The sequence below is a fragment of the Prosopis cineraria genome, unplaced genomic scaffold, assembly GCF_029017545.1.
Source record: "Prosopis cineraria cultivar Desert tree isolate PC_DT_omini unplaced genomic scaffold, ASM2901754v1 PC12, whole genome shotgun sequence".
In the NCBI taxonomy this organism is placed as follows: Eukaryota; Viridiplantae; Streptophyta; class Magnoliopsida; order Fabales; family Fabaceae; genus Prosopis; species Prosopis cineraria.
Genome location: NW_026555343.1, coordinates 35,419,663 through 35,442,236, shown reverse-complemented (window position 1 = coordinate 35,442,236; position 22,574 = coordinate 35,419,663). Strand labels below are relative to the sequence as shown.

The following is a 22,574-nucleotide window of genomic DNA, read 5'->3' as shown; positions in this document are numbered from 1 at the left end:
AAGATTAAATTTCATGAAGTTTACATTTTAAAAAATGAGAGAGAAGATTTTATGTCTTATAAAAAAATGAGAGAAAATACCAAAAGAAAAAAAAAGAAAAACTTCACACAAATTCATTAATATCAATTTTAGAGGATTTATATTCTTCTTAAAAACATATGAACACTCATCATACATACTAAAATCAATTATGAATAAAAACTCATGGTTTCTTTAATATCCAAACAATCCTTTGCATAAAAATCAATAATCTATAATAAATATGACTTCATTCTGTCCTTGTTTATGCTTTTTTTTTTTTAATTAAAAGAATAGGTACTAATAATTTGAGTTTACAAGTGAGACTGAACACACAACGTCTCATTTACCGAAAAAAACTTTCATACTACTAGGTTAAAAGGCCATTGGCATCATTTATGCTTGATAGAGGCTTTTTTTCACCCCTATTTATTCCAGCTTGACAGGGGTGGTTAAAAAGTTCAAAGTTGAGAAGGAAAACATCAGCACAACAAAATTCTTTCTGGAATTAAAAAAAAAAAAAAAAAAAACTTTCTTTCTGGGTCCAGAGAAGTCACTCCAAATCTTCTTCGAGCACATTCCTTCACGTTACGCCAGAGGCCTTATAAGACAATATTGCATAACCATACACTACAGATACAGAACACTTGAATCCAAATAACATATTGTCATCACAAACATTTAGTCCGCATCATTTGCAATGGTTTGAGGAAATGAGTATCATAACAAAAGAGCTATCAATAGATGACAAAGTCAATTAGTCACTGTGGTTGCTTCCTTTTTATTACACATTGTCTTACTCAAGCATTTCTCTTTCTCCCTCTGATCATATCACCTCCCTTTCTAGCACTTGAACCTCCCAAGCAGAACCTATTCGCCAACGAAAAAACTTGATTTACTTTTTACCACAAATAACATTAAAAAAATGTGTATCCTTTCAAGACAATCTTAGAGCATACAGATCAAAGTACTATCAGTTTATCACTTTGCATATGTTATCTGCAGCAAAGCCTTTGAATGACAATACCTGTATCTTAAGGACCATCCCTGTTGTCACCGAAGTTTGATGGCATAGGGTGTGGGTTTGCTATGGTGTTCTGGCATTTAGCTTCCATTGTCAGCATCTTCAAGGATATTTTCCGACGATAATCAGACTGAAATTAGGAAATGCATGAGATGCAAGAAATCATGGCAATCCATGATATTGTACAAGACAAAATATCATAATTCAACTCCTTAGAACTGTGATGACTCTACCTGACTTGTTGCTGCATTATAAACCTTCTCCTCAAATCTTGCAGCAATTTTACGAAGTTCATCTAATCCATCTTGGCCAGAAACAGGAAGATGTCTTCTTAATGTTTCCAATCTATAAGGTGAATAACACCAGTTTAATTACTATAACTCATAGGGAAGCATATAGCTTCAGACAGTCCTCCAAATAACAAGCATGATCGCAAGGCACCGTTCATGCCCTTCACATTTTCCAAAAGAAACTAGATATTACGCCATGCGATGGACAGGACATTAATTCTCTCCTTGATTTGAGAGAAATGAATGTGAATAGAATGGAGATGTTTTAATGACTTGGATTAAAGAAAAAAAAGAAAAGATAGACATAAGTGCTATAAAATTTTAAATGAATTTTTTTTTTTTAAATTTGCATTACATCTTCTCTCATAGTTAATGAGTTGAAATTAGGGTAATATTATAAAAATATAATTAATACCTCATCAAGTACCTTATGCTAAAAACTAACAAATTCTTCTAAAAGGAGCCCCATAATAGGGATCAGAGTGAGCGTAAAATAAGGGTATAACTGAAAAAAAAATATAAAATATATTGAAGCTTTAATTTTCAGATCAAGTAACCCTTTAAAAAATGCCATATGTATAATTCGGAAGGGGTACATATTAAAAAATTTTGTATGTTCATTTCTTTAGTATGGCCCACATGACCCACACCTACATATTTTTAATGTACACCCCACAACTCCCACTTCTCCTAACTACGTAAATTTTTTTAAAAAAATGTTAATGCTAGGTCGTTGCCCGTAAGTAACGCGCTGCATGGCTCGAGTACAGTGATAAGTGAGTTAGAGCCGCTGCATCGGCGCCCGGATGTAGTGTTAAATGAGCAAGGGCTACCGCGTCATTCTGGACGCACGCGGCTAAAGAAGTTAGTCCATAAGAGCAAAATTAGATTTGGTACTTGGAATGTTGGGACATTAAATTGTAAATCTGTAGAGGTTGTAGGGGTTATGATTCAAAGGAAAATCAATATCCTTTGCTTGCAAGAAACAAAATGGCGTGGAGAAGAAGCTAAGGATATTCAAGGTTTCAAACTTTGGTATACAGGAAAAGTAAGTGCACGCAATGGAGTAGGCATCATTATAGATAAGGAGTGGAAGAAGAACGTTGTAGAAGTTAGCAGAATTGGAGACAGAATTATTTCTTTAAAAATGATAATTGGACGTGAGACTGTTAATATTGTTAGCGCTTATGCGCCGCAAGTCGGGACAGAAGCCAGTCTTAAGGAATTATTTTGGGAGGATCTGGAGGGGTTGATTCGACACATACCACAGAGTGAAAAGATTTTTATTGGAGGAGACTTTAATGGGCATGTCGGGAGGGAAGCTGGTCAGTATGCGAGGGTGCATGGTGGTTTTGGTTTTGGAGAGCTAAACAATGAAGGGCAAACTCTTCTTGATTTCTCATTGGCGTATGATTTTAAGATTGCCAACACTTGTTTCAAGAAGAGAGATGAGCATCTCATCACCTACAAAAGTGGAACCTCAAGGTCGCAGATTGATTTTCTTTTGGTTAGGAACACAGATAGAAAACTTTGTAAAAATTGTAAGGTGATCCCTGGAGATGCTGTAACGACACAACATAGGGTCCTAGTCCTTGATGTGTGTATTATGAGTAAAATCCAAAAACGTCGACAAGTAGTAACACCAAGGATTAGGTGGTGGCAATTAAAAGGTGAGAAGCAAGATATTTTCAAGCGAAATCTTTTGGATAAAGGAATTTGGGATTCTCAGGGAAGTGCTAACATCATATGGGAGGATATGGCTAAAAAGATACGGGAGGTTGCAAAAGTAGTTTTGGGAGAATCGAAAGGTCCTGGTCCGAGAGATAAGGAGTCTTGGTGGTGGAATAATAGTGTACAGGACAAAATCAAGTATAAGAAGAACTGTTTTAAAGCCATACATTTGTGTAACAATGAGGAAAATTGGGAGAGGTACCGTATGGCTAAGAAGGAAACTAAGAGAGCTGTGGGTGAAGCTCGTTCTAAAGCTTTTGAAGAATTTTATAAGAACCTTGAGACGAAGGAAGGAGAGCAAAATATTTATAAGATTGCCAAGAGTAGGGAAAGAAAATCAAGAGATCTAGAACAGGTAAGGTGTATTAAGGATGAAGAGGGAAGAATTTTAGTTACAGATGATGAAATTAAAAATAGATGGGAGACTTATTTTTCTAAACTTTTCAATGATGGAGAGGATTCATCTAGTAACTTGGAGGATTTAGTAACTGGTGAAGGAGAACAAAATTTGTCATTCTATCGAAAAATACGTGATAAGGAGGTAAAGGAAGCTCTTAAGAAAATGGCAAATGGTAGAGCTAACGGACCTGATTGTATATCTATCGAAGCGTGGAAATGTTTAGGTGAAGAAGGGGTGAGATGGTTAACTAAGTTATTTAATGTGATTTTACGGTCCAAGAAAATGCCTGATGAGTGGAGGAGAAGTACATTAATTCCTATTTATAAAAATAAAGGAGATATTCAGAATTGTACTAACTATAGAGGGATTAAACTCATGAGCCACACAATGAAATTGTGGGAGAAAGTAATTGAGCACAGGTTGAGATTGGAGACAAGTATTTCTGAGAATCAATTTGGTTTTATGCCAGGTAGATCAACTACAGAGGCGATTTATCTACTAAGGGGATTAATGGAAAAGTATCGTTGTAAAGATAAAGATCTACACATGGTTTTTATTGATTTGGAAAAAGCTTATGACCGTATACCAAGAGAAGTGCTTTGGAAAGCGTTGGAAAAAAAGGGAGTACGGATTGCTTATATTAAAGCCATACAAGATATGTATGAGGGGGTAAAAACTAGTATAAGAACGCCTAGTGGTCAAACAAAGGATTTTCCTATAAAGATTGGGCTACATCAGGGATCATCTCTGAGTCCTTATTTGTTCAACTTGATTTTAAATGTTTTGACGGAACATATTCAAGAGGAAATCCCGAAATGTATGCTCTTCGCGGATGATATAGTTCTTATAGCAGAGACAAGAGAAGAGGTTAATTGCAAACTTGAGTTATGGAGGAGGACATTGGAGTCGAAAGGTTTTCGTCTGAGTAGAAGTAAGACGGAATATTTATATTGTAAATTTGATAAAGGACTATTCGAAAATAATTTGGAAGTGAAATTGGGAGATCAAATTATACCTCAAGTGGAAAAGTTTAGATATTTGGGAGCCATTATCCAAAATGATGGCGAAATCAGTGGAGATATTTCACATAGAATTCAAGCTGGGTGGTTTAATTGGAGAAAAGCTAAAGGAGTTATTTGTGACCGTAAGGTGCCTAATAAACTTAAAGGAAAGTTTTATCGTACTGCTATCAGACCGGCAATGTTATATAGTAGTGAATGCTGGGCTCTAACGGGACAGCAAGAGCATAAAGTTGGAGTAGCAGAGATGAGAATGTTACGATGGATGTGCGGACATACACGTAAAGATAAAATTCGAAATGAGCACATACGTGAAAAAGTGAGGGTGGCACCTATTGAGGAAAAAATGGTAGAAAATCGGTTGAGATGGTTTGGGCATGTACAAAGAAGACCAAGGGAGGCACCAGTGAGAAGAGTGGAACATATAACTTTGAGTCCGATTAAGAGAGGTAGAGGAAGGCCTAAGAGAACACTCTTGGAAGTTGTTGAACGTGATCTCTTAATTAATAATATTTCTAAAAGCTTAATAAATGATAGAGCACAATGGCGTCTTGCAATCCATGTAGCCGACCCCACCTAGTGGGATAAAGGCTTGTTGTTGTTGTTGTTGTTGTTGTCAAAATGGTACTGTAGAACTACAGTACCATTTAGAAAGCAATTACAATATATAAAGATAAAGATTCACAGAATTTAGTTGTTCAATAGAAATATGGATGATGACAGAATCAAATATCATTTCCCCTTTCTACAAATATATGCTTTCATGTGTAATTTCATATTCAAAAGACCATAAAAACAACAAAAGCCATAGCATGGACTCATCAAGCTCAGTTGAGCTATACATGGATGGTATAAAATGAATATCCTAATTGGAAGAGATGATCTCTTTTGCATCTTAAAAAATGCTTTCCTCTCCACAATACAAAAGCATACAATAAGATAATCCTCTAAATAAACCAAACCAAAAGGACAATATAACTGAAAAACACAAACTTATAAGCATAATAAGTAACCACCTAAATATCCCACTCAAAGGGCCCCTGTGTAGGGACCCTAAACAATATTAAATTAAAAAAAATCAAGATTGACAAACTCTAATGTCACATTTGTCAGCTAGACTTTAACTGCAATCACCTGGCCAATAAATGTGTAATGTTGACCTTGAATAAGTTATTGAGGAATTGCTACACAACAAGAACATTTTTTCCCCCGGTGAGAAGTAAAGAATATCAAAAGAGAATGATTTGTCTAATTATAATTCCTCGTGACAGACGATGGAACTCTAACAAAGCAGGGTATATGATTTTTTCCCCACCATGCCATATGACCAAAGTAAATCAACAAAAAAAATAAATATATATACATGTTGTTGATGATTCTTTCACGACTATCAGGTTGCAGCTGAGCCCTCCAAACTGTGAAAGAGTATCCAACATGAGCAAGCGTCCAATTACTTATACTCAAAATTTTACATAGAGTTATTAATAACAGATTATATAAATCCAATCTGACTGGAGATGAAAAGACATCAGTAGCATAGTTACATGCGCATAAGACAATAAAAATAACATAAATAGATATTATAGATTCACTATGGATACAATTAAACTATATATCAAATCAAAACTGTAATAAGTTATTATAACAGAAAAGCACTTCTGTCAAAGAAAAAATTACATTGCAGATGTACAAAATTTGGATGATATTCAAATTAAAGACATATGATATTGTTTGAGATTAAAATTAATGGAAAATATCATATAACTTACCAGCAAGTTGAATATTGTGTTAGAGAAAAAAATGGCTGAATAACTAAGCATACTGTCTGAGTAAACCCTAAAAGCATTCATCCGATACATTGTGTTGAGAGGTCTTAAGAGTTAAAATCTTCCAGAAGCTAAAGTGGGTCAGTAAATGAATCTGATGGCATAATATTGATCTTGATGTTCTGGGACTTACGATTATGATAACTATCAATTAACTGCATCATTGAAGATATTCTCTGTAAATAATCCTCCTGGAATTAGGAAATATGAGAAATTAGCACCACAGAAATCATGACAGGGTAAAAAAGTGGCCCACTGCTAAAAAATGAACCTGTTAAAACAGTGTTTTACGTTTGGAGGTATGGAGTGAGGGACAGAAGTTACAAGCAATGACATGAAAATTCCAAAGCTAGGAGGAAGAAACACCCCCCATATCCATCCAAGATTCATCCATCCGCATGGATGAACATAAATTATTGAAATAACAGAGATTACACAGTATTGGTGTACCTCGTTTGCTGCACCAGCAAAAGTCTTCTGCTCAAAACTTTGAGCAATTTTTTGAACTTCAATCAATTCATCATCATCAGCATGAGACATAGGCGTCTTTAATTTAATCATTCTACAAAATGAAGAATGGCTTTACAAAAATATGGCATCAAGATGTTGAGGAAAAACAATGCTTAACTGAAAAAGCATGATCATTATGTAAAAGTCCAGCCCCTTCATTTTTTTTTTCTGGGAAAAGAAATGCTAGGAAAACAGACTATCATCTGGAGTAGGCTGTGAAAGACTTGAGTCATCATCCTGGCACCTGAGAATCATAAGCTTCTTCCTTCTCCCAAATCCACTAAAAAGACTAAACGAGAAATGTTCCAAATTCCTAGTTAATTCCCACGATAGCTCCTTACCCGTGGATAATGATATATGTTCCGTGATTAAATTGATATATGTTATTGTTTAGCGATGAAATAAATTTAATCCTCCATAACAAACAAGGGGAATGTTATGATAACGTTGATAGTTAACAGAATTGACAGGTGGAAGCAGATACTACTCAGATCATCTTATTATGATATTTTTTTGGAGCAAACAGATCATCTTATTAGTTAAATGGAGAATTTGGGCCTACATTTCATTGACTTTTATTTGGCGAATATGAGGCAGCAGCTGAGCCCTCCAATCATGTGTATCCATAGTAGGGTCTGCACCTTGAGGAGATTTCCAATGATCGAACCTATTCAATCCAAATCAGAGAAGGTACCGAAATTTGACCAATTAAATGAAATCAAGCTTTAAAAGCAAGCATATAAATTGAGCAGGCACTTTTAAACAAGTCAATAGAAACTACTGGCTTATTAAGAAAATAATGGACTTAAGATCATAAATACTCTTGCGAAAACCAAAACCCACATTTACAAAAAAAAAAAAAAAAAAAAAAAAAGGTTTGGCACCTGATATCAGCTCGTGTTCATAATTCAGCAAATTCCTCAAGTGAACAGACGAGATAGTATGATGTGAAAATGAAATTCCCCATCCTCATCTTTCATGGCCATGACTAGTACTATTCCTAATGCATCATACACCAAAATCGTTTGGAATATGTTTCTTTTCCGTTAAAATAAACTAGCACTTGATCATCCATCGTCTAGAGAACTGAGATTAGTTTCCCAGTACTTTCAAATTCTTCGCGAGTTGGAAAATATTTCACATATGCCAGCCGTAATGGAAGGTAAAGAGGTTCACCCAACTGATAACAAGTACTGGAAAAGCATGCTATAACGAATCAGAGAAATATAATCTCTCCCAAGCAAAGTAGGATTACCGCAAGTCAACAATCGCTGTCTTCTTCGAGATGTGGATCCTCTCAGCGGCCTTGTTTCACAGCGTCCCTCAGCGTCTCAGTTTTGCCCCTTAGATCTGTAATCCAATATTTCATATCTTACCTCATCATTTTATATTAAAATAATTTAATTTTTTCAAAAATAATTTTTTCCTTTAGATTTTTTTATTTTCTAATTTCAAAACTTATTCTAAAAATTTATTTTACAGATTTTTTTAAAAAAACTTACTGGCTTATTTAAATTCTGACCTAATCTATTTAATAAAAAATTATTTAAAAAAACCTACAAAATAAGCATTTAAATTTTGGCTTGACTTTGTTCTAAAAATTTTTTAAATTTTTTAGGCATATTTTTATTATGTAGGTCAGGCCAGAGCTTGAAAAAATTAAACTGTAGCTCTCTGCTTAAATAAATCAGGTTAAAATTTAAATACTATAGGCTTACTCTGCAGATTTTTTATTAAATATGTTAAGCTAGAATTTAAATAACTTACACTGTAGGTCCTGCACAAAAATATACAGAGTAATTTTTTAAAATAAGTTTTAAAAATAAAAAATGGAAAAAACATTTAAAGAAAGAATTATTTTTTAAATTAAATTGTTTTAATATAGGATGGTGTGGCAAAGTATGAAATATTGTGCACAGATCCAAGGGCCAAAATTGAGACGCTGAGGGACGCTGAGAGCATTCAGACCCGTATTCCTCGATGATGATTATAGGAGTGAGTTGACAGTTTTTGATGAGAGAGTGGACCGAAGGATAAGGAGTCCTTTCTCTGTATTCACGCTGATCAATGCTTATACCAATTTGGATAATCTTATTGATCAAGTTCAATGATTAAAATTATGAATTTTTGTGAAAATATAACAAAACACACCTATGCCATATTAAATTAAAACTAATTATACACCTAAAATCATGTTTTATTTTTAAATATTCAAGCATTAATTACACATGCCAAAATCAGTTTTAAACCCAAAACCATATTTTTTAAAAAATATTCAAACACCTTTATATATATTAAAATCAATTATAAACTCAAAAATGTGGGACTTGTTTAAAATTATTTTTATTTTATTATTTTAAGAACTGATATTTTGTAGAATATGTTTTAAAAAAATAATAAAACTAGATGTTTTTCTTATTCTCTTTTATTCTTTAAAATAATAATCCCCAAACATTTAAAAAATGTTTTTATTTTTCTATTCTTTAAAACAATATTTTATTTTTTGTTCTCCAAAATAGTTTTTTAAAAATATGTTACTAAATAGATCTTTTTATGTTGTTGTTCTGAAGAATAAATTTTTTTTTCATAACAGGTGGTCAAACATGTCCATGATTTGTAAAATAATTTATATGATTTTTAAATAAATTTTTAGAAAAGTAAGATTGAAAATATGAATTGAAAAACAAGTTGTTGCACCTGGAAATGTGACGCGGACGACGCGAGAGTGAAAGTTCCGACCTTTGAAAGGAAGACTGAGGAAATGGGAGTCGCCACCAAGATTTTAAGGAAAATCTCGAAAAACTGTTTAAAGATAGATAAGGATAGTATGTGAAATTAAAGAATAGGTTCAGGAGTCGGTTGAGTGTGGGGAAAGTGTTAGATATCTCACAACACTCGTTCGTGAGAATGATTACGTAAAGTTTGTTGTGCTATATTAATATGATTTTAAAATTATTTTAATTATTCTTTTTATATTCATGTGTTTGACATAAAAATGATAAGAGTTAAGTGAGAAATATTTATTTATTTATGGGGAGGACTTGACTTAGAATCTACCTCTGAGGCCTACGTACCCTGTGATAAGGATCAAAGTTCACGTAGTTCGGGCTTGAAAGTTGTTAGTAAAAATATTTTTTTGAAGAAAAATTAATTAGAAATAATTCATCAATTTGTAAATAAAATAATTTCTAAAATCTTGATATGTGTGTTCTAACTTACAAAAAATAATTTAATTTTAATTATTTTCTCAATTTTTTAAATTTTTGGAAAAGAAAAGGGTTTAAAATTATTTTTTTATGTTTTATGATGGAGAATTTAATCTCAATTCCTGCAGAACCTTATTAACTCATACAATAATGCAATCATTCTAAATATCTGTGGAGATTTCAAAATCTCTCATGATAAAAAAATTAAATTTATTTATATTTTTGAGTGTATAATTTATATATATATATATATATATTTTAAAAAAACTTAATTGTTATATCTGAAAAATCTTATTGACTCATACAATAATATGATTATCTTAAAAATTTATGAAGATTTAAAAATTTTACATGACTAAAAGATATAATCGGTAAATATGATTACCATTTAAATACATTAAGTTGACTAATTAATTTTTTTAAATTGTGTATTATATTATTATTTACAAAAATCATTTATTTGTCATAAAAATTAAGAATCACTTTATCTGGGAGGATTTATTATCCCACACGATAATGTAATTAATTTAAGTCCTTACGAAGATTCTTGGAATCTTTCATGAGACTTAAATATTTTATTAATTATAATTAATTTTGATGATGAGTCTTTGGAACCCATATTATTTTACAATATTAATCCTCATACCTGCAAAATCTTATTAATTTTCACGATATATGATTATTTTAAATTTAAATGTTTGCAGGAATTTTTGAAATCTCACACTGCAAATAGACTTAAATATTCTTTATTAAGAATTTTACAACCAACAAATAATTGTGAAGCTTACAGTCAGAAATAATTTCAATGATAGACTAAAACATGCAAAAAGACAAGGAGAATCCCAAAATGCATAACTTGGTACAATGCCACACAAAATAAATCATGTGATCTATACAAATTTTGAAATTTCCTAATTACTCTATTAATCCCACAAATTAAGCTTTGAAGAATGAACAAGCAAAATTATTACCTGTTTAATACTGAGCCATTACTCTCCAGGTCATCATCTTTCATCTTCACCTTCCATCTGATCCATTAGCTTCTCTCTCCTCCTCCTTCTTCATCATTTTCATCTTCTTCTCTCAGTTCATTTCCACCTCAAAAATCCTAAGCCAAAATCATGGGTCCTCTCTTTTTCTCTTTCGGTTAGCTCTTTTCATCACTGAAGCCACCCTCCTCTCTCTTTTTTTTCATGCATGTCTAGCCCTTTTTTTCATTTCCTTTTTGTTCTTTTCTTTCTTTGTTCTTCATCTATGATGTGTGATCCTTAGTACTCTTTTTTTGCTGTCCAGTTTTCAGTCTCTCCCTCTCCTCTTTTTCTGCTCTATTTCTCGTTCATTTTTTCAATCTCTCCCTTTCCTTTTTTTCTGCTCTGTTTCTCATTCCTCTATCTCCATCTCTTACACTCGGTCACTGCTCTCTCTCTCGGTGTCACTTAGTGTATAAAAAGTTGCATGCGTGCTGTGTTTTGATGCTTTGTTTTTCTTTCCTTGTTTCTCCCTCTTGGTCTCTCTCTTCTTTTTCCCCGTCTCTTCTCCATCTTGCTCGTCCTCCTTGTTTTTTTTCTCCAGACTCTCCTCACCTTCTCGATCTCTTCCCTCTTCTCTTCGTCTCCAGTCCTTCTTCGTCTCTGCTCATCGTGATCTCTATCTCTGTCTAAGCTTCTCGTGCTATTTTCTTCATCATTCTCAGTCTCTCTTCTGATCTTGGCCTCTTCTGCTCTAAGGCCTCATGCATGTGTACGCATGCTTCCCTCTTCTTTTGGTCTCTCTTTTCTTTTCTCTCTGTTTCTTGACCACTTTTTGTCTTCTCTCTTTCTCTTCTTCATCTCTATTTTTTTATGTCTCTCCCTCTCTTTAGAAGAAAAAAATCTCTTTGCCCAAAATCAGCTCTCCTTTCCTCGGTCTCTCGTGCCTTCTCGTATATTTAAAACCAAAAGAAGGAAAAACAAAACAACTTACCTTTTGTGTGGCCAAAAACATGCTCTGCTCTTTGTTCTTTCACGTGTCTGGCAAGCTCTGCCTTTTTCAAGTACTTCTCTCATCCAACTGTGGCTGTGTGTTTGTGCTTCCCTTTTTTTTGTTCTATCACGTCTCCTCTGATCTTGCCAAAAAGGTTTGAGTCTTTTGGCTCTGTGTGTGTGCTTCCTTCCTTTTTTTTTGTTCTATCTTTTCCTGCATGCGTCTGCTTCCTTTCCTTTTCTTTCTATAGCATCTGGTATTCATGTCTTCATTGTGCACGTTTGCTTCTCCCTGGTCTACTACTGTGTTTGCTTGCTCTGTGCTCAAGCTTCATACATGCATGTCCCTTTTTTCAGCCATTCTTTGTTTTAATGCTATTTTTTTCTTCTTTTTTTATTATTAATTAGATTAAGGGAGAGGAAGAAAAGTCTAATTTTAAAAATATATATATATATTTATTTATTTAAATGGAAAACAAAAATATTTAAGGAAAGAAAATTTAAAAATAGTTGAGTCTCAAAAAAATTGATTCCCAATATTTTGAATGGTTGTGATAATTTAGGAGAGATTTTAAAAGATTTAATCAAGATTTTTTTTTGATTTTGTTAAAATTATTTTTTTTAAATATAATCCTAAAAAAGATTAAATTTTATTTTTATATTTTTATATTTTTTTAATTATTTTAATGAACTAAAAGAAATAAAATCCTAACTAAAAAGATTATCTAAAATAAAATGAAGCCCTATCAATTAATTTAATTTTTTTGTTTTGAAAATATAATACTAAAAAGGATTAAATTTTTTTATATTTTTTAATTATTTATTATTAAATTTAAAAAATATTGAGATAAAATACGGTGTTCACACAAGTGATAGTACCTCATCATATAACCATAGTTTTGAGTTGATAATTGATTTTGGCATGTATAAGAGTGTTTGAATATTGTTAAGAAAACTATGATTTTCTGTTCATAATTGATTTTGGCATATATAATGGGTGTTTGATTTTTTTTGGAAAACATGATTTTTTATCCATAATTGATTTTAATATGTATCAAGAATGATTGGATCTATTTTCACAAAATCATGATTTTACTTGCTTTTCAATTTTGCATTTTAATTCTACTTTTTAATTCTGATTAAAATTAATCTTATTAATTAATTTTATAAATCAATTATATACCACATAATATAATTAATTATATTCAAAATCAATCATATTAATCAATTTTTTTTATAATCAATTATATACAACTGAAATTCAAACACATTCCTTGTCTCAATTCTTAAGTCATCAGCCATCATAATAAATTTTAAATGATCTAGATTTAATACTTTTTAGCATTTTTTTAAAATTTTTTCAAAGCTCTTCTAAATTATTCAAATCAAGTTTGGATGGAAAGATAGAAAAAGTGAGAAGAAAATTGAATAGAAAACAACTTATTTGGACGAGGAAAGAAAAGTGAAAAAGAAAATCTCTCCATTTCTTCAACCCAGGAATCCTCATGGGCATTGCCTTGCACTATTCTTCCTTGGTGTTATCGTCCTCGCTCATTTTCTCCCAGTGAATGGATTTTTTTCTTTTCAACTTTTCCCCCAATTTGCTCATTTTTTCAATTCTATTTTTTTTATTTTGTCTTATTTTTCTGATTCTATCTTCTTCACACAAATGTACCCAGTAGATGGATTTGTTCACCCCCCCATGCTTCTCTTTCCAAATCCTTGATTTTTTATTTTTCTCATAATTGAAAAACACTCCACTATGCGGATGAGGGTATGGAAAATATTTTTAATCTTGATTTTGAAGTATAACCCTTGGTTTTGATTTATTCAAAACTAGTTGGGCATTAGCGTAATCTTTAAGTACCTTCTTAAAGTTCGAATTTGATTTTGAATGTTAAATTTGCGGGGAAGGAGTGTATATTAATTAATATATTTTGTATCTGAATCTTGAAGTATATATTTGTATATATTAGGAAGGATTTTGTGTGTGTGTGTGTGTGTTTGATACAATGAAGGAGTATACATTAATATATATTAATTTTTAATTTTGATATGAAATTCAGTTTCTTGATATATTTTGATATAGGGGTATTAAAATTACTAGTATGGTACTCGTGTAACACGGTATATTTTTGTAACTTAAAATAATTTTATTTTAGAATATTAATCAATACAAATAAAAAAAATTTGCATAAAATAAATTACAATATCTTTTTCCCCATATCTTTAGCCCTTTTTTTTTGACTCATCTATCAATCTTCTTTGCTTTATTTTGTTTTCACTCTAGTAGAGAAGTTATTATAGTTGATCAAGTCTAACACCCCATAATTGTTAAAGTATCTTCTTTATAAACTACAATATACTTTATTATTTTTATTATGCTGATATTGCAATTTTGTATTTTTTTTCTTTATCATTTGTAGGTTTATCTAATAATTAGATAATTTGTAATATTTTTCTCACATATAATCCATAAAAAATTAAGATTATAAGGTAAATATAAAAATTGCATGGCTCCATCTTTTCTATTAAATCATGTGAGGGTAGAAAATTTTTTGAAGTACTATAATTTTTATGATTTATAAATATCAACAAATAAACATTAATATATATTGAAAATTTAATTTTCAACGCAAACATCAAAATTTTCAAATCTTGCAGCTAAGATATTATAATTTAAAATATTATCAAGATCAAAATACAAATTTAATGATTAAGTCATTATCTTCAAATACAAATTATATATAATTTTAAAATTTAAAATTTGATTAATTCATTTGACATTTATAATTCAAATAAAAATTAAAATTAAACAGATCATTAAAATATCATTTGAAATTAAGAAATTTGGATCACTATGAGTAAATTATTATGAGTACGCTTTTCAAAAAAGATTTATAAAGAGATGCCTAAGAGCCAAGATATATGAAGAGTGGAAGAAAAATTATTTTGCGTTGATGTGAAGAACCATGTCAATATATATATCTTTCTCTTTGTTCAATTTTAATATACCTACAGAATTGTAAAATAATTAACAAATCATCATACAATTTACAATAAATATTTCAAAAACTAAAAATTAAATTCTATGAAACCATAACTTCACGAAAATAGAGCACAGTAAGTTTTTTTAGTTCTATTGCTTATGAAAGACATAATTAGAATGATAGAGGAAAATTAAGTAAAAAAAATTACAAAATGCACGCTTATGTGGAATTACCTGGTATCTACTATGAATATGAGATATATTAAAAAAATAAATTGCTCTTTTGATATCTACAAGCACATAACAACCTCATCACACTATTGATTAGGAATGAAAAATCATCATAAAAGATGACACAAGGGGTGAGAGGGCATTAGTGACGAAGGGAGAAGCCAGAGATAATGAGAGTTTTGTAATTCTATTTGTCTTAATGAGGAAATGGAGCAATTGAATGATATTAAGATTGAAAGAAAATTTTGTGTGCTTTATAATAGCTCAATGTGATCGTGTGTTTGTGTAATTAAAATTTTAGAACTAAAAATAAGAAAACAATTATGGGAAGTTATGATGATAGGAGAGTGGGAGAGAAATGAGAAAAAATAGGAATTAAAATAACTCATTTAATTTTAAATATAATATTTCTTTAATATTTAAGAAGATTTGATGGAAAATCTAATGTGCATGCTGAAATTGTATATTTTAGGTGTTGAAAAAGTTGAAAAGTTATGATAATGGATAAAATCATGTAAGAGAAAATTTAGAGATAAAAAGGAAGTGGTTTCTACAATTTAAGATAATATTGTTATCATATATAAACAAATTTGGTATTATGTAAAAAAATTACTTTTAGAAATTAATGTTGACATGGATAACTTATAAATATTTTAAAAAAGACAATCCTAGAGAATGACACGTACGATTGCCCAAGACACTATAGACATATCAGACATCTAAGAGAGAGGCTACGGGCACGAGCTCATATGTGTTAACATATAGGCATGAGGCCGTTTTGGCTATGAAAATAGCAGTTTCTTCATTACGCGTTGCGAGCAGTCTAGAAAGACTATCTGATGACTACAATGAGGCTATGATGAATGAGTTAATTCAGATAGATGGAATTCGTTTACAAGCATTGGATCATATGATTGCCCAAAAGAAGGAGGTTTCAAGGATATATAATAAATGAATAAAAAGGGAAACACTTTTTGGCTAGCGGGCTCGTAAGAAAACTTGTGTTACCACCTGGTTCTAAAGATCGGACACTTGGTAAGTTTTTGCCTAATTGGAAACGACTGTTCAAGGTAAACGAAGTACCTAAAGGGAACACATATATATTAGCTAACATCAATGGGATTCCACATAGACAGGCTATAAATGAAAAATATTTGAAAAAGTATTGGCTGTCATTATAAAAAAAACAATAAAGGACCCAAGGCTTAGAATGGCCTCAGGGCACACGAAAGTCACACAATAATAGAAGATTGTTTGTTCTTTATTACATTTAAAAGCATGTTACAAAGGGTGTAGAGTATAAGAATACGGAATAAAGAATAAAGAATAAACAATGAAATAATAAGATACATTTATCTATTCTTTACAAAGACTACATATGGTCTCCCACGTCACTAAAGCCGAGTCTAGCTCCTCAAAAAGGGTTTGATGACAAGTAAGGGTCATCTCGAACTCTAGTATGAAATGAAGCTTGGCATCCAAAATGGCACATGCCTCGTCTAGAACCTTAGTTGCAATCTCCAGTTCAGATTCAACTGGACCGTCTTCAGCTTCAGCTTGCACCAACTCCTCTTTAACTGCTGCTAGTTGACGCCTCAAATCTGCTACCTTAGCCTGTAGCGTTTAGAGGTGATCCATACGAGGGGCAATCTCCTAGACTCAATTAGTGGTAGCAGTCATTCAAGTCTTAGCGGCAAGCCACTCGTCCCTCACAGACCAATTGTTTTTCAAATATTATGACAGGAGGGAGAGTTCTTTACGGCAATTGCTGATAATGCCATAACATGCCGGGACTTGAGCTTGAAAGAGTGCCAACTCAAACATGGAGATCGCCCTTTCTACAGCCTGAAGAGCCAGGATCATCTCCTTAAAATTTTGTTTAAGAATGAGGAGTGGATTGCAGTTGAGTTGGAACTGCACGACCCTCTAAGCATTTAACACTAAATGTGGGCTAGAAGGTTTTTATTGGGCACTGCCTCCAATGAAGCCAATTGAAGAAAATAAAGTGAGGTGAAAAATGAGAGACAAAAAGGGAACTAGAGGGACAAGAGCAGAACAAGTCAATACCTGAATTAGGTCCACGAGTGCTTTGTCTTTGCTTGTGGAAGGGGGAGGAGTACACACAGACTGTACTGCTGAGTACAAGGCCTTCTCCACAAGGCCCATGAGCATAGAAGAATCATTTTAACCTTGCACTGAGATGCCTTAAGGGGAGGCCAGAGCAACCAGCGCGTTATTCACAGTTACCGCTTGAAATCCCTCTAAGGACCTCTCAGAACCCTTGACTTCTTGAGCGTTTAATGAATTGGGGGTAGGATCAAGCTAATGAGGGAGACCATCCTGAGGATTTCAGTGGAAGTAGGACCTTTGACTTCAAGCTCTAACTCACCAATTAGGGCTGTAGTAAAAGCCCTTCCCTATTCAATTGTAACCCCGATGTCTTCCGGATCGGCAGTACCACTTAGGGCTGCAATAGACATAACAACCCCCAGATCTTCAATATGCTCTGTTACCTCTCAGGCCACCTCCTGAGTGACTTCAGTCAGATCCATGGATGTTGGCTCAGGCTTGGCAGGGGCGAGGGAAGTAACATCTTAGGGATTTTGGAGCTGGGTCTCCTTCTCCCCATGTTGAAGAGGACTCACCCTACTATCGTCAAAATCTGCTAATAAGATTATCATCTGTTGGTACTTGTGCATGTGCTTTCCTTTCTGAGGAGTGGGGCCGATCAGGAACGGAGTAGAGGAAGGTTTATCAAGTGGAAGAGGTGTTGTCTTCTTCCTCCTCTTAGCATCAAATAAAAGAGAGAGCTTGCTTTCTCTTGTCAAGACCATCTTTTTTATCTAGACAACTTAAGGAGATCTTCTTAGCCTTAGGCTTCCTGGAGACAAAGGGGCAGATACTTGGGATGAGGCGTCGTCTTGCTCCATCCCTGGGACCACAATCCTCAGTGAAGGGGTCGTTTAGGTCTCAAAAGCTGCAGGGGTGTCAATATTTCCCCTCAAGAAGATCATCAGCACGTGAGATTGCGTCCAATCATGGCCTACAAGAATAAAGACAGGATTAGACTGGGGTACGAGATAAAAGAAAAAAAACTAAGACAAACACGAGAGGTGATACTTACTGGTATGTATTATGCGCCTAAAGCACTAAGCCATAATTTATTAAAGTATAGGCAAGCATCTCTATCTAGAAGTTCCACCTTGCACTGCCTTTGAGCGATGTGTGGAATAGCTATCTGGTTGATAGACTCCCTATCCAGTAACTCTACACTGATTTGGGGAAACAGGCCCCGAGGGATGCACTGGCTCTTTTTAAATTGGCCCGCCACTAGTTGAGGATGATAGGACTCCAAGTAGACCCTTGGAGACTTAGAGGAAGAGCCAGTGTACAATAGCCATATCTTCCTGGGAGTAGTGGCTGAGAGGAAAACCTCATCCCTAAGTAGATTGGTAGGCTTGCTCTTCCGTTCCACCATGTGCTTGTACCAGGTGGGGAGGTAGTGGTCTGGAATGTTAAAAGCCTTTAAGGTCCTCCTCAAGGACCAACTTTGCTGATTAAAGAACTCAAAGAAGTTTTTTGAGTTGGTCAGCAGATGACTACCTAAGAGACAGGTGAAGGGGTGGTTGGCGTGAAAATCATCTAGGAAAGGCTCCCACCGAAGAAGTAAAAAATAGGCCATCGTCCATAGCTTCAGAAACCAGACGGGCCCAATGGAAGTTACTGAAAGATTTCTTTATCAATGACTCCCTCATGCCATTATAGAGATAGCATAGAAACATCATCCCCAGGGCTATTTGGTCACCACAGAGCAAGGACTGGGTGATCCTTAAGTATAGCTGCATGGGCTTTTCTCTCCCTAAGGCCAGGATCTATTGGCTTAATAAGATCCATATGAAGACCAAATGCTTTGTGGCAGTGACGAGCTCAATGGCTGGCTTCTCAGAGAATAACTCGATAATATTTGTGTAGGAGTCCACACTCCTGATCTTGCTCTCCAGTCGGCTAGGAGGGCAGTGTAGGATTCATGTTTCTTGGGGATCGTGTAGAAGTTCTCCTCCCCCGTGATAGGCAACCCTAGGAACATGAAGATGTCCCATAGCATAAGGGATATAAGGCTGAACTTTAAAGATAAAGACATTGTAGCCTAGAGCCCAAAAACTTCAGAGGGTCATTAGAAGCTCGACAAGGACATCAACATTGGCCAGGGATAGCTGGATTAGGTCATATAGACCTATCTCCTTCCACTAAGGCACATGTTCCGACTTTAAGTGCCTCACCCAGTTGACCTAAGCACGAGGAGACTGGGGCCAGTTCTTGAGTTTTCTATAGGATGACTCGAGAAAGGGCGAAGTCATCCGGGCCAAGACTAAGTTACGAATAGAGGTCAGTGGCCATGGATTTAACTGAGTAGGGACTGTGACTTTAGACAGGTCGAGAGAGATGGTCAGGTACCCGACGTTGCTTTTATTAGAGATTTGAAAGCTCTAAGAGAAGTATTGAAAAAAAAACAAAGCACTATTAACATACTTCTCCAATAAAATAGAAGGGCTAAACATGAGAAGCGAGAAACTTACCATAAAGCCACCGATTCGTGGAATGATGAGTCCTCCTGTAAAGAGATGAAAAACTATCAGAATGGGGAACCAATCTAAAGGGAAAAAAGGATTTTCATACTAGTGAATACATACTATCACAAAGCCACTGAGTGGGGTAAGGGGATTCTGGATAATCGCTAAAGAATCAAGCAGACTCCTAGCGAACGTGGAAGATAGAGCAACAATAGAAGAAGTGACAGAAGTAAAGGAAGCCATTTGAGAGAAAAGGTAAGAGGAATACGAAAGAAGTGACCGGAAAAAAAAAAAAAGAAATAAGTTTATATCAGTAAAGGGCGCTTGGAAATAAAGTGACATTTCAGTTTTTTCAAATGTGCCACGTGGCTTATGTTATCAGCTATTAGCACATAGGGCATTGTTTAGGCTAAATATGAAATGTCGCTCAAATAGGTCACAGGGCTAGTTGGGCTGAGTAATTAAAGTGTCAGGCCCAATATAGACAAAAGGGGTTGGCCCCGAGGCTCAATAAAAGCCACAATAAGTTAACATGCTAAAATCCTGTTAGCTACAAATATTAAACCGTTAGCACAAAGACACGATCTTAAGTAGTGCCAAAATCTACACCCAAGTATCTTGATGAAATGGGTTAGTTACCAAAATAGAGAGCATAGAATAAAGACCATACCATGAGTTTTGTGAGATCCCTGATTCTTCGGCAAAACGTGCTAGGTTTTAAAGAGAAGGCTACCATTACTCTGACACTATAAATAGAAGAAGAAAATATAGAATAAACTAGTCAACACTCAATCAAAGACTCACAATTTTATATTTATTAGTCCTTTTTAGTTCTCAGCTTTAGGTTTGTAATCTTTTCACATTTCAATAACAATCGAACACTTGTTCTACCAAAGCCTTATATTTTTTTACATCCAAATAAACTATGGTAAGGGACCTCGGGACTCTTTTGTTATCAATTAAAACTCAACGTCTCTGGCACGCTTGGTATTTGTTATTCACCATGAACAACTTGTAATTTGTAAATCTCTATTTTCATAAGAAAATTAAATAAATTAAAAATATTTTTATATTTTGTTTTTAATGGTTTTTTATTTATATATTTATTCATATATATGTATTGAAAAGTCAATTTTGTTCAAAATAAACACTTGGAAAAATTTTTCAAAATTTATTTAAAATTTTAAAAATAATACAAATATAAAAATCAAATCACTAACTATTTTGATAATATACTTTAACTAGAAATAAGTTGATGAGTTCAAGAATATTATTTTAATAATCTTTTAATTGATTTTTAATATAGATGGTCCAGATTTAAAATATTATTATATTATTATATATTATATATTATAGAAAAAATGATAATAAAATCCCTTAGAAATATACAAATGATAATCTGATTTCTCAAAATGTCATAATTTTACTGAAATCTTTAGGGACTTTTCTATCATTAATGAATTTATATAAATGACCAAATTGTCCTTGTTGATAATGAAATGAATCATGAATTTTGTTTAAATAATCACAACTTTTTTCTTATATTCGCAATAATGAAACAATAAATCATAATTTCACATGTTAAATTCTTATTTTCTATTGTATTGTTGTGAATATAAGAATAAAAGTTGTGATTATTTAAATAAAACTTGATAATCATTTTATTTTTAACAAGAATAATTTGATCATTTATAGAAATTCATTAATAACAAAAAAAGTCCCTAGGGATTTTAGTAAAATTATGACATTTTAAGGGACCAAATTGTCATTTGTATATTTCTGAGGGATTTTATTATCATTTTTCTATATTATATTTATTAAAATAAAAATTTTAAAAAAATTTAAAAAAATTATTTTTAATCTAGTTTATATTTAATTTAAACAATCCAATTGAATATTAAAATTTTTATAATTGATGTACATTAATTATCCAGATTTATTTTTTATAGTTCAGGACTATGCAGAGTGCATCTGGATAATTAATATACATCAATTATAAAAAATATAATATTAAATTAGATCTGCTAAATTAAATCTAGACCAGACTAAAAATAAAAATTATAAAATAATTTTAATAAGTTTTTTATTTTAATAAATATAATATATAATAATAAATTAAATCTAGATGGTCCATGTAATGTCTGCCTTAACACTATCAGGACAACACTCTTATACGCCGTTGTGATAACCAAAATTAGACAAAATCTCAAGAAGAAATTATTACAACCTAAGGGTTTAAAATATAATTAGCTAAAATATTGAGATCCTAAGAAAACTCTTTTTAAAATATGTTGTTTGAGTTAAAATCATAGTTTAAAATTAATTAAATATGGTAATGAAAGTATGAAAATCAAAACAACAATTAAAACAAGCTGAAACAAATTTGAAAAATTCTCCATATTCTGGCTTATCTACCACGGTGCAAGCTGTGCCTGTCGCACCCAAAAAATGTGACGCGGACAGCGCGCGAGTGGAGGTCCTGACCTTCGCAGTGAGAACCGGATCAAATGAGGAATTGTCACCAAGATTTTGAGGAAAATCTCGAGAAATCGATTAATGGAAGGATGAGGGTGGTCTGCGAAATCAGAGAATAGGTTCGGGAGTCGGTTGAGCGTGGGGAAGGTGTTAGGCACCCCATAATACCCGTTCGTTAGAATGGTTACCTGAAGTTTATTGTGCTCTATTAATATAGTTTTATAATTATTTTAATTATCCTTTTTATATTCATGTTTTGATATAAAAAATGATAGGAATTAGGTGAGAAATGTTTATTTATTTATGAGGGAGGACGGACTTGA

The 22,574-nt window shown here is 32.9% G+C and overlaps 1 protein-coding gene across 2 annotated transcripts; it reads right to left on the bottom strand.

Annotated features, from left to right (window-relative positions):
* Window positions 1-600: 600 nt before the first annotated feature.
* LOC129288702 (mediator of RNA polymerase II transcription subunit 15a-like) lies at window positions 601-8,175 on the bottom strand. Of its 2 annotated transcripts, none has more exons than XM_054925424.1 (8): window positions 8,074-8,175; window positions 7,381-7,485; window positions 6,759-6,870; window positions 6,442-6,499; window positions 5,846-5,897; window positions 1,276-1,387; window positions 1,046-1,172; window positions 601-888 (listed from the first exon to the last, which is right to left on the bottom strand). In XM_054925424.1, exons 2-7 carry the CDS (start codon window positions 7,443-7,445, stop codon window positions 1,053-1,055), a joined length of 519 nt encoding a protein of 172 aa, XP_054781399.1. In that variant the 5' UTR covers window positions 7,446-7,485; window positions 8,074-8,175; the 3' UTR covers window positions 601-888; window positions 1,046-1,052. The 2 variants fall into 2 exon arrangements, with proteins under 2 accessions (XP_054781399.1, XP_054781400.1); XM_054925425.1 differs by lacking the exon at window positions 8,074-8,175 and adding an exon at window positions 7,703-8,014.
* Window positions 8,176-22,574: the final 14,399 nt, after the last annotated feature.